Genomic DNA, 13,363 nt, shown 5'->3' on the forward strand with positions numbered 1-13,363 from the left:
AACTGGGGTTCGTCTTGTAGGGGTTGTAACCTTTGTTGTATCCACCCTGATTCTGAACATAGCTGATCTCTTCACTCTGCTCACCCTCCCCATCTGGAACTTGGAAAGGGTCGTCCTCAGAGACGAAGTGGACGCTCCTTTGCTGGCTTAGCAAGATACGGTCAAGCTTCTCATTGACATTCTTGAGGTCCTTCTTGTACTTCTCTTCAGACCCAGCGTCACCGCGAAATGTGCGGTCATAATCCTCGTTGTAGTTGCCGTCGGACTGAGCGAGATTCTCCACCAGTTGCCAACCTTCATCGACGTCCTTGTTCAGGAAGTTACCGTTAGAAGCGGTGTCAAGCAGCATACGTATTTTGGGAAGGACACCACGGTAGAGAGTACTCAGTAATGACTCGTTGCTGAAACCATGGTGTGGGCACTGACTGTGGTAACCCTTGAAACGCTCCCATGCTTCACAGAATGATTCTGAGCTCTTCTGAGTAAAGCTGGAAATCTCATTCCTGAGACGGGCTGTTCTAGAGTTGGAGAAAAACTTGGCCAAGAATGCCTTCTTGCAGCCATCCCAGGTGGTGATTGATCCCTTGGGAAGGTTTTTCTCCCATTGATGAGCTTTGTCTCCAAGGGAGAATGGGAAGAGGCGCAGCTTGTAACCATCCTCACTCACGCCGTTGATCTTGGTGAGACCACAAAGACGGTCAAACTCGTCCAAGTGGTCGAGTGGATCCTCCATAGGCAACCCGTGAAACTTGTTTCCTTGGATCATGGTGATCAGACCACTTTTGATCTCGAAGTTGTTGTTCGGCACGGCGGGAGGGACGATTCCAGCACGTTGAGTATAAGTGTTCGGTGCATCCCCAGCACCAATGTTTCGCGGTCCCTGATGTGGTTCATTCTGGTGTTCCATAGTGACGTGTGCGGGATGATCAGTGGGTTGACGAGCTTGTCGTGGGCGTTGCAACCGATTGATTTCGTCGATCACAGGAAGGAGATTCTGATGCCCTCTTGATCTGGTGTGCATGCAAGGTTGCAATCAACAGGTACCTGAGATGCAAAACAAACAAGCAGAAAACCAAAGCAAGTCAGTACTCAGAATGATTGTGTAACAGAACTTAATCTTGCAAAACTTGAAATCTTAAATGTAGCAAAAGATTCCCAAATGGCAACGGCGCCAAATTGATACTTAGATTTTTGTATCTCCTAGTAGGTCTCAATTAACCTTATGCGTTGTAATACTTAAGGTGTCAATCCAGTTGGGAAAGTTTACTATCACTCAAGATGCAATCAAGAAGTCACAAGTTAAGCCAATTCAAAAAATGTTTTTATCTAACAGTCCTAGAATGATCAAAATGCGAAACAAAAATGAGTCACAGAACTAGAAACAAGAATGCATGACAAGAAGCGAAAGTGAATAAAAACGTAAACAAGTCTAAGCATGAACTAAAAAGCAAGAAACGAAACAGTTCCAGGAATGTAATAAAAATCAGAAAGAAAGAAGTCCTAAGGATGGGAGTAATTGATGTCGGTGGAGTATCCTAGTCTACAGAGTGTTTAACATGCCACAAGCAATCTATCCCTAAACAATGAACATCACTTCTTAGCTAATCCAATCTCTTGACAAAAGCTACTCAAACTCAACCACTTCCAAACCTAGCTCTCGCTAGAGAAACATGATCAAGCATGGCATGAAAAACAAGTTCATTCACATCAACAAACATCCTAGACAACTAATCTCTTAGGCTAGGAACGTAAGTCTCTGGCACTAGTTGGTCAGACATTTCATCAAACACCTTTTGGGTGCGGAAATGTCTAAAACCTAGTTCCAATTGATCAGAGAGAAACTAGTATTTCTAACTCTAGTCCAGAAGGGAATCATACAATCAACGCTTAAACACTCTACATCCTAAGATCCTCCACCTATTCTATCCCATCCTCAAGAACTAACGCACTACTCAGATCCGAAAATCATCATCAACAATACAAACTCAGAAAACATTGAAACAAGCATTCTTAGATAGGTAAAAATGTGAAGAACAACTTTGTAGAAGGAATCAAATTAAAATACTGAATAAGTTCAAAGATCTCAGGATACAAAGTCAGAGTACGTTTTTGGTGGCTAGGGAAACCTTACAAAAGAAAACGAGATAAAAACTAAGATGTCCTCCGTCCAGACTTAACAAAATGTATTTATAGTAAAAACATGTAAATCCCTAAAACTTAAAACGACAAGGTGAAGCGTCGGTTTGGGAATCTCCTGAAGCGCGTAAGACGGAACGTCTTCCTGACATGTGCGGTCCAATCGCGTGTCGTCTCTCCCTAGAGTGAGGTCGAGTGGAGTGAGTAGGAGTGGCTCCAGTGATGGCTCAATTGTGGAAGTGAGGAGCGCTCGATTGTGGAAGTGAGGAGCGCTCGACTGTAGAAGTGAGGAGCGCTCGATTGCGGAAGTGAGGAGCGTGGCTCGATTGTGGAAGTGAGGAGCGTGGCTCGATTGTGGAAGTGAGGAGCGCTCGATTGTGGAAGTGAGGAGCGTGGCTCGACTGTAGAAGTGAGGAGCGCTCGATTGCGGAAGTGAGGAGCGCTCGATTGTGGAAATGAGGAGCGTGGCTCGATTGTGGAAGTGAGGAGCGTGGCTCGACCCTCTGCGCTTCCAACGTCTCCTAGACACCTGAAAAACACCGAAATGCGCAATGTATGCAAGGATGATGCAGAAACATGCTAAACATGCAAAATGTACGAAAGAGGTTCTAAAATGATGCAAAACAACTAGTTGTCCTAGCTAAATGCATGACAAATACAAGCTAAGGAAATGCAAAATACAGACATATCATGGCTATTGGATTTGGAGAAAGTTACTGAAATACAGGGGATTGGCAAAGCAGTTTTTTTAAGATGGAAGTTCATAATGGTGAATTAACATCTTTCTGGTATGATAACTGGTGTTCTATGGGCTGTTTGCATGACACACTGGGTGACAGGGGATTTGTTGATCTGGGAATCTTGAAAAAAGTACTCTGGCTGAAGTTATGGCTATGCAGAGAAGAAGAAGACATAGGCTCCCTTCCCTTACTGCAGTGGAGGCGGAGATTCAGAAACAACAACTCTCTCGATCCCCTGGCAAAGATATACCTCTGTGGAAAGGGAAAAATGACTGTTACTGGAACAACTTCTCAACTAAGGAGACATAGTACTATATCCACGCTGCTCGGCCACCAATGGCTGAATATAAAGCGATCTGGTTCACACATGCCACTCCTAAGTATGCCTTTCTTACCTGGTTGGTCGTTAAAAATAGAGTTGCGATAGGCGAAAGAATGCAGTTATGCTATTCGCAAGCTAACACGAGTTGCATCTTCTGCAGTCACCCACTGGAGACGATGGAGCATCTCTTCTTCCAGCGTTCATATTCGCAGTTGGTGTGGGAAAAATTAATCAAATTGCTTCTAGGGGACAAGCACACAAACCAGTTCAACGATGTTTTTGCTCTTCTTGCTGGTACAGCTCTCGACAAAACGCACAAACTAATTCTGGGATATGCTCTTCAAACCACCATCTATTCACTTTGGAGAGAAAGAAACAGGAGACGGCACGGTGAACCCCTTTCGACGACGGAACAACTGATAAAGCTAATAGACAAGATTATACAAAACCGTCTCAGTACGATTAACGGAGGCAAGGACACTATCATTCAAGTCTGGTTTGCAACCAGATTTTATTGAATGAGATTTTAAAACATGTTCTAAAGTTTTTTCCAACACAAATTTTGTAAAACGTTTATTTTTCTTTTGAATATAATTTAACATTAAATTCAAAAAAAAAAAGATTATTGACTATATATATTAATCGGATGAGCAAAACACAAGGCATAACACGATAATTGGGCCCTTATCAATAATAATTTGGGTTATATATACACAAAACCAACAATACATGTACATAAATTAAAGTAACACACTAACACATGCACAAAATATATTCGTGTATATGGTTTTTATAATGAAAGAATCCCACACCAAAATTTGACTAATCCTAGCTAATCTGTGAAAACATCATATATATGATAAATCATTAGTGAAATCACAATCGAAAACCTCTACTGAACACATTCATTTATATGTTTATTTATCTCCTATATATTAATAGAGAAATATTTTCAAGAAAATGCTGATGTGTCGTCGTTAGAGAGCTCATGACACAAATGAATTTATTGACCTCATTTTTATGGATATTTATACATAATTGCTTTTGAATGATTAAGCTATATTTCTTTATAATTAATTATTCAAACATTTCAAATTTAAAATTTATCTTAATCATTTTATAATATATTTAATTATTAAAATATAAAATCATTAGATCTAAAATGTTTTCAAAACCGGAAATTATTCACGTATTAAAAAAATTGACTACTATTCACATATTTAAAGTTTCCAAAAAAAAAAATATCACAATAATCATTATTATAGGGATTAGGGAATTGATTTATTTAATACCATTGGTATAATATTTCACGGGTGAAACATATTCTTACACAAAATAAAAAAATATTTAAAAATAAAAAATCTGGCATAGATTAACAAAAGAGCGGGTTATACATATATTTAGTTGATACATAATAATTTAATTTAAAAATATTTTCACAGTTTATAAATATATATTTTTGAAACAAATTTTAGATCACAGAAAATAAATTTACACATAACTCTAATTTTATCTGTATATATTTATTCCGCACATAGTGCGGGTTGATACCTAGTATATTTAATATTTTGAGAGTACAATATGATATCAGTTTATTATTGTTATGCTTCTGATTGGTAACCTCGTAACGGTATGACACTTACTGTTTTCTAAAATTATCCCCTATATATTAATAGAGAAACATTTTCAAGAAAATGCTGATGTGTTGTCATTAGAGAGCTCATGACACCAATGAATTTATTGACCTCATTTTTATGGATATTTACACATAATTGCTTTTGAATGATTAAGCTATATTTCTTTATAATTAATTATTCAAACTTTTCAAATTTAAAATTTATTTTAATCATTTTATAACATATTTAATTATTAAAATATAAAATCATTAGATCTAAAACGTTTTCAAAACCGAAAATTATTTACGTATTAAAAAAATTGACTACTATTCACATATTTAAAGTTTCCAAAAAAAAAATATCACAATAATCATTATTATAGGGATTAGGGAATTGACTTATTTAATACCATTGGTATAATATTTCACGGGTGAAACATATTCTTACACAAAATAAAAAAATATTTAAAAATAAAAAATCTGGCATAGATTAACAAAAGAGCGGGTTATACATATATTTAGTTGATACATAATAGTTTAATTTAAAAATATTTTCACAGTTTATAGATATATATTTTTGAAACAAATTTTAGATCACAGAAAATAAATTTACACGTAACTCTAATTTTATCTGTATATATTTATTCCGCACATAGTGCGGGTTGATACCTAGTATATTTAATATTTTGAGAGTACAATATGATATCAGTTTATTATTGTTATGCTTCTGATTGGTAACCTCGTAACGGTACGGCACTTACCGTTTTCTATAATTATCAATTACAAAAGTAACATCAAAAATGTTATATCAACTCTTTCAGCTCGGTCATAATGGCCGCTGTGTCATCAAGACTCTTGATTTCTCAACCACCTCTTATCAGCTTCAAAATTTTTGCCTTCTGCTTCTTCATAAGTATACACATCTTTACTTTCATGCCCACCACAGTCTCCTCATAGGACTCCATTCTTCTCAGGTCCCACGATCCCATGTTCCTCTCTCTTGGGTACACTCTAAAGTATCAGTCAAACTCCTCTACCCTGAATCTACTATAGGGTCATAGAAAGCTGCGAGCTACTCGAACAGTCCTGAATCAAGCATTTGATCGACGCGGTTACACACATGCTGGAACATAACTGGCTCCGAAACATCTATATAGAAGATGTAGAATTCGTACCTCACGTCCGAGCTTATCATAGAAAGATTTAAATTAGGAGTGATAATATCAGTTTCCGGGTTTAAACGCTCGACAAGGAGAGCATGGTTAAAGGATTTGGATCCACCCACTATAATAGGACAGGGTCGCAAAAGAGCAAAACTCTTTCGAGGTAAGTTAACCGTTCTTTGGGAGAAACTCATCCAAAAGATGGTGCTAGCCTCCACCTTGCGAATGGACTGGGATAAGCTTTGTCGCAATCTCTATCCCGTTGTAGATTTTCATTTTGTCAGAGTTTATGATCTCACCCAAAAATGGGAAGAAGGGCGGAACAAGAGGAGGCTGTGACGGGCATGAAAGTATGGACGTGTATGCTCGTGAAGAAGCAGAAAGCGAAGATTTTGAAGTTTTTAAGAGGCGGTTGGAAAATCAAGAGGATTGACGCCATGAAGACCGTTATGGCGAGCTGGATAAGAGTTTGGCTACATTGGGAGAAGGAAGGAATAGCATGGAGATTTGGCAGAAGGACGTTGTGGAGGAAACATGAAAACTATGAACAATTTCTTGATGGAAGGTAGATTTTTTTATATATTAAATAACATAAATGTGTGTCAAGATTTTTGTAATTTGTGTGGTAAGAAGAAATATACTCTAATGTGATTTGAAGATAAAATTCATTTTACACACAATAGAGTTTTATTTCTTTTTCACACACAAATTACAAAATAATTAACACAATTTATATTATTTAATTCAAAAAACTATACTTCCAACAAGAAACTGTTAACAATTTCAACGCTTTCCTCCACAATGTTCTTCTGCAAAATCTCTATGCCACACCTTCCTCTTCCCAATGATGCCAAACTCTTCTTTAGCTCGCCATAATGGCTGTCATGGCACCAAGCCTCTTGAATTCCCAAATGCCTCTTATCAGCTTCAAAATTGTTGCTTTCTGCTTTTTTCAAGAACATACAAGTCCTTATTTTCATGCCTGCAACGACCTCCTCATAGGCAAACTTTCTTCCCATTTCTCCGGCAATATCATCAATTCAGACAAAATGCAAATCTATAGCAGGATAGAGATTGCAACAAATCTTATCCCAGTCCATGAGCAAGGAAGAGTTCGACACCATCTTTTGGGTGAGTTCCACCCAGAATACAGTGAACTTACCCCAATATAGTTTTGCTCTTTAGCGAGATTGTCTATATCTAAAGTATTTTCGAGAGGGAAACTCCCTATTTTTGTGGGTGGATCCAACTCCTTTAACCATTCTCTCCTTGCCAAGCGTTTTGACCTGGAAATTGATCCTTTCGCTTCTAATTGAAGTCTTTCTACGATATGCTCAGACCTGAGGTACAAATGTTGCATCTTCTGGATGAAGGTTTCGGAAATCTGAAAACTCAAATTGTTTGGTCATAACATAATATCTGCTTTTAAAATGTTTATTGAAATACATTAATGAGCATTTCACAGAATTTGATATGTGCCATCAAAGCCACCGCTAACAATTAGAAGGCCACAAGCCCAAAACAAAAAAAAACCTAATTCATACCTTAAACAATTATTTCAGGACTTCGTGCAAGTGTGAGAATCAAACCCATCACCTAACACTCTTCCACCCAGACCTTAACCAGTAGAATTATAAACAATTTTTGACAAAAATAGAGCCGAAAAATATGTAGAACCGAGCCGCAAGCACATGCTTTCACCAGCTTGTGGTTTGGGCCGGCTCTGTGTGCAATTTCCAAGAGTGGGACCAAGACGGTTACAAAGGAAAGTTAGATATTGATTATCAAATAATATAATTTGGCATGTGTAAGATATTGATTATCACCATATCATATTTTTTTTTCCAACTAACGTCACAAATGTTTTTAAAAACTGGACTTTTGTTTCAATCATAATTCATAAGAGAGTAGATGTGTTTTTAGAAGTTTATTGTGTGTTGTAAAATCAAAGATATTTTGATGAGAAAATTTTGATTAGATTCTGAAACTATTGAATATTTATATTTTACGTAGTGTCCTTAATTCTACTGAAAGACATCAAGGACGAATCCTAGAGGTCATAGGTTCGATTGTCACTAACACTTAAGAGATGACTATATTATATACTCTAGTTTTCCGGCATGAGAATAAAGTAAGGCACTCATGCAAATATAACCTCTTAATCATAAAAAAATATAGATTTATATAAATACTAATGTCTCTTTCAAGAACTATTTTTGTGTTTTTCCTTTTATGTTAAAAAAGATGTTTAAGGATATTATAAATTCCTAATTTGAAAACTTATGCTTATACTATTTCGAAGCATTAATATATGAAAATTGAAAATAGAAAACTTTGAAAAGCTGATCTTTTAAGAGCTTTGAAAATTTTTGAGCTTTTAAGAACTTTACAAGATGTTAACAAAACTATACATGCAAGTTAAAACAGTTTGAAGAAACAAAAAGTTTTCTATACATGCAAGTAAAATCAACTGTAGAAATCTAGAAAATTCTAAATTATGAAAGTGATTTTAAAAACTTGACTAAGCTCTTGTTTAATTAAATAGGTGAAATTTTATGAATACCATCTCATCGACATCGCCACATGATAATTTTTCCAAACAATAATTTTTACGAGATCATCTTCTTATATCAATAAATTCCATAGCCCAACGATTATCAAAAATTCTTACCAATTTGCAAATTACCTGTACTCATCACGATTTTTGTGAAGTCTGGATCTTGGTTGACTATCGAGCAAGCTTCACTCTTTGATTTCTTGTTATAGCAACACGATTGTTTTTCTTTTTACCTCTCTTCTGTCTCTTTTTCTTTTGCTTCATTTTTAGTTCTTTCGTTACAACTTTTCTCTCAAGATTTAAAAGAAAAAACTATGAAACGTCTTTTAGAAAGTTTTCTAATATGCTTACCTTTTTATGTTAAATAACAGTAGATTTGTTGTTTGGACGATAGAATCGATGTTTACTGCATTGCAAACACATGTTATGATGTAATTAATATTTTTTAATTCTATCTACGAAATTTTTATAGAAGCAAGAAAGTAGATTTGTCGTTGGACGATAGAATCAATGTTTATTGCATATAATCAGTTTTGCTGGGAAATTTTATCATTTTGAATTTTATCATTTTATTTTGCAGATGTAGAAAGATTTTATCATAAAAGTAAGTATATGAGATTCTTGCATTATAGTGATCCAATAACTTACTTATGCCTCTGAAATTTGAACAGTTTGTTATTTTTCCATCAGAAGGGTCTTAAAGCCCTATTTATTGTGGGCAGAGGTTTGTGCCAACTTCTTACAAAGATCCTGAGCTAACAACAAGAAGAAGGTGGGTTTTGTGTTTTGTTGTAAGCAGAGACGAATAAGGCCCAAGTGGAGAAATGTTGTTTAGTTAGAGTACAACCAAGTGTTAGTTATGTCTAGAGTATAAATGTAATTGTTATGAGTTGTTGTACTAATGTGGCTTGTGTAACACTGTGGTCTAGTGTGTAAAGTATGAGTGCATGTGTGAGGTCCAACTAGTAGAAGTAGTATAAGTATGTATGTGTCGGGTTGTAAGAAAATATCAATATCTTTGTGATCCGAAATATCAATGTAGACAATTAAAGAATGATCTTTTTTTTTTATTGAAGAAACGTTTGGTTTTTTTAAGAAGAGAAACATGTTAAGTTCTACCCACGAAACCTTATGAACAATAGTGTAACCTTATGAACTCCAAATCAAACCTCCATTAATGAACCAATGTTTGATTACAAATTAAAGGTCAATATCTCTTAACAAAAGGAACTCTCAACTCTCAGATTACAAAGTGATAGATTGAACAAGTGAAAGATGAAGTCAGAACTCTCAACTGCGATCATTTTGCGACTAAACAGTTTTCATCGCGAATGAGTCGCAATTTAGTCGCTAAGATGAGAGTCTTGTGCGACAACTTTATTTTATCGTTAATTAGCAACGTTTTTTCCTCTGTTTGTACTGCGTCTCAAAGTAGTTACATAAGCGTCACTCTTTTTTGTGACCAAAAAAGGAGTCACAATTTGAAGTTCCAAAATACAGGTTTTCTTGTAGTGATTCATTTTCTCCTAGACGCTCCTACCACTATTCTGTTATCGTTTTCACTATTTTGTTATCGCTTACGATGTCTTATACTCGTGCTTACGATGTCTTATACTCGTTAAAAAAACTTGTACCGCTAAACAATTTAGATTTGATTTATTCATAGGTGATATAGTCGTGCATGATCATTCGTATCGGTTCCAAACCTAAGCAACGATAATTTTCCGATCCGGGGAACTATTGTGGATGTATTTTGCGATAACTAGGCCCATAAACTTAACGCCAAGGCCCATGAAACCCGTTTGAGATGTAGTCTAGTAGTACATTTTTATTTAAAACATGAAGATAACAGGTGGGTTTTGAAATTGATCCTAACATTCTAAATATATACACAAAGAGGCTTATGAATGCTCTCGTTTTCATCATCATCATCATCATCATAATCAATTCATCATCGTAACTCGTAAGCATGAGAAGGCGTTGTCTTATGTCTCCAATGATCATCTTCTTCTACGCTTTCTTCTTGCTAATTAAGGTTGGAGTCACCGAGAGCACACCAATGAGACACAGAGTCGCCATGGAGCTGAAGTCATAGAGATCTCCCAACGATTTTAGCTCTCCAAGAGCAAGCCCGGCCTGTGACCAAAAAAAAACAGAACACATTATGATTGGAATATGTCCATACTCTGTAAAACAAAAACCAGGGAAGATGCCTGAAAATTCTCATACCCGGACAGTGACATATGCAGCAGGGATCAGACCGATGAATGTAGCAAGGAAGAAGATATGGTAAGGAACATCGACAATTGGAGAAGCAACATTAATGAAAGTGTTAGGCAATGTTGGTGTTAGTCTCAAGAACAGCATATAATTCAGCAACCGATCTTTTCTCTTCGCAACCTAAAAAACAAACAAAAAACTCTTCAGCATTTCCTTATATAAAAAAAAAACAGGGCAAAAAGATTGATTTGGTATAGTGTTTCCCAAACCTGATCTTGGAAGAATACGAGCTTGTCAGGCCAAAGAGAGAAGAGCAAAGGTCTACCAATAAGCTTAGAGAGGAAATAGCAAGAAGAAGCACCAGCTGTTGCAGTAGAGACAACAAGAGCCATTCCTTTGATAACTCCAAAGAGAGCACCAGCAAGCAATGACATGAACACAGTTCCAGGAATCATAAACGTCTGCATAAAAACGTAGACTAGACAATACCCAACAAGAACTTGAACTGTGTAATCACTTGTGTATATCTCCAAATTATCTCTGCAAATCAAAAAACAACTCTTTTAACCTTTTTAGTAATTTAATAAAAAAAAATCGAAACTTTTTTCATGTTCTATTTAAAGATTCAAACATTGCCAAAATTAGCAATAACCCCTAATACGAGATTAGCTAAAGCTTCAAGGCTTCATCAAGCATACAAATTCCAGAATCCTAACTATCGAAATTTACGGTCTTTGAATCAAAGCTTGCATTTTTAATTAAAACCCAGAAATAATCAAATCTTAAATGCAGTGATAGAAAGCCTCACTTAAGAATCTGAAGATCTTCGAGATTACGAGGGAGCTTGAGGAAACTGTAATCAGATTGAGGCATTGTGAGATAAACACAAACGAGCCCCATCAGAAACCCTAAAACGACGCCGGAAGCTGCCGTAACCTCCCAAAAGCTCAGAAGAGATGTTGGCGTCGGCGATTTCACCGCCGGGACAACGCCGATGGTTGAAGTTTCTTCTCCTTCTTCTCTCTGCATCTCTTCTCTATCCTGTATCGACCGAGAAAGAGAGAGAGATAGAAGAAAGGAGGATATATAGAAAGAGAAGCTAAAAGCTTTTTTTTTTTATTTTTGCTTACACGAATCCTTTTCCTCCTCGAAATCTGAAAGATTGAATTGAAGGAGACGAAGGAGAAGGAAGAAAGTATAAAAGGAATATTCGAATTTTGATTTTGAAGGATTTTTTTTTTTTTTTTTTTGGATTTGTAAAATCTAACTTAAACCAAATTAATTAATAAAACTAATTTGTGTACCTTTAAAAACTATTAGTGGCCCTTATTTTTTTCGAGGTTTATAAATTTAGCCCCGGTATTTATAAATCCAATAATTATTAGCAAATTTTATTTGATTATAATTTAATCATTTTTCTTTTATTTTTTTGAACAAAATTATTTAATCATTTATATTTGGATACATTTATTAAGTAAAATAAAAAGGAAGCTGTTGCTTGGACAATGAAATAAGGATGGTTTATAAGATAGATAAACACAAAGTTCTTAGTTTAGGTTACGTAGAGAATAGGCAGACAAATTAAATTAATAATTTGTCTGTTAGGAAATTGAGAGTCCCGTTAAGCAATAAAACTCTTTTTTATTTTTTGGTGGACTTTTGTTCCGAATGGTGATGGAATCGCACTATGTTACATATAGTTTGCTTGAAATCACTTTTAAGCTATGATATTCATAATTCATGTTACCTCCAATAACTTCAAAGACACATGATGAGTTTGTAATTTTGTCCGTATTAGTGGAAACTTTTAATAATTGATATGCACAAGTATAAACTATGATATGTAGATGATTACATTTGGTAGTATTAATGTAGTACTCTATTCTTTTTGTAATTTCATTAATTACTTCTCTTTATATAAAAGGAGGATATCCATGATTTGTTGAGTTCAAAAGTATGGACGAAAATCGTTTCTTATGTTAGTCTCTTACATGTAGAGTCTTACCATTATGATAAACATTGTATACACTTAAGCAAAACAAAATCAACATTCTCTTATTGTGAGTATTAACAATAAATCTATAAACCCAATTCTTGATTTGATAATTGATAGTGATCGTGTGGTGCTTTCGCCCACCGAATATGGCAGATGACACGTTCAAACGATACATTGACATGTGAGCTTATAATTGCATATGTTTCTTAACGACAAAAAGTTTATATATGAGGAGAATACTATACTTAAACTTAGTACTTTTTTGCCCAAAAAGAAAAAACTTAGTACTTAATTAATTCTGTAGGAGTAAAATATAAAAATAAAACTTTGGCTCAAATGATATTTTGATTCCCTGCCAAAATATAACATAAAACTATACCTAAATAAAATGCAAAGCCGTTCGTCTTATGGCGTTTGAGTTAAGGGGATTTATGTTTTTTTGCATGCAAAACTTTAAAAACGTCATTTGGATATGGATTATTCTTTTGTTTTAAGAAAACCCTAAATTTAGGTTTTCTAACAACAACAAAAGGAATGTCATTTGCCAGATTAAAGTTAAAAATATATATATATATATATATATATATATATATATATATAAAGAGGACAACGAA

General features: G+C 35.2%; 1 protein-coding gene, 1 long non-coding RNA gene and 1 other non-coding gene across 3 annotated transcripts; 1 reads left to right on the forward strand and 2 right to left on the reverse strand.

Moving 5' to 3' along the window:
• Positions 1–404: 404 nt before the first annotated feature.
• Positions 405–511, forward strand: LOC147930542 (small nucleolar RNA R71). The gene has a single exon (XR_015576725.1). It is a non-coding gene; the product is annotated as a small nucleolar RNA R71 (small nucleolar RNA).
• A 6,091-nt stretch (positions 512–6,602) lies between these two features.
• LOC147930543 (uncharacterized) lies at positions 6,603–8,848 on the reverse strand. Its single transcript, XR_015574276.1, has 2 exons — positions 8,663–8,848; positions 6,603–7,699 (listed from the first exon to the last, which is right to left on the reverse strand). It is a non-coding gene; the product is annotated as an uncharacterized LOC147930543 (long non-coding RNA).
• Positions 8,849–10,341: 1,493 nt separating this feature from the next.
• Positions 10,342–12,260, reverse strand: LOC104731772 (putative membrane protein At4g09580). Its single transcript, XM_010451253.3, has 4 exons — positions 11,562–12,260; positions 11,023–11,293; positions 10,763–10,933; positions 10,342–10,669 (listed from the first exon to the last, which is right to left on the reverse strand). The coding sequence occupies exons 1-4, from the start codon at positions 11,780–11,782 to the stop codon at positions 10,544–10,546; spliced, it is 789 nt and encodes a 262-aa protein (XP_010449555.1). The 5' UTR covers positions 11,783–12,260; the 3' UTR covers positions 10,342–10,543.
• Between the last annotated feature and the right edge of the window lie 1,103 nt (positions 12,261–13,363).

Source organism: Camelina sativa, chromosome 12, assembly GCF_030686135.1.
Source record: "Camelina sativa cultivar CO46 ecotype springtype chromosome 12, ASM3068613v1".
Lineage (NCBI taxonomy): Eukaryota > Viridiplantae > Streptophyta > Magnoliopsida > Brassicales > Brassicaceae > Camelina > Camelina sativa.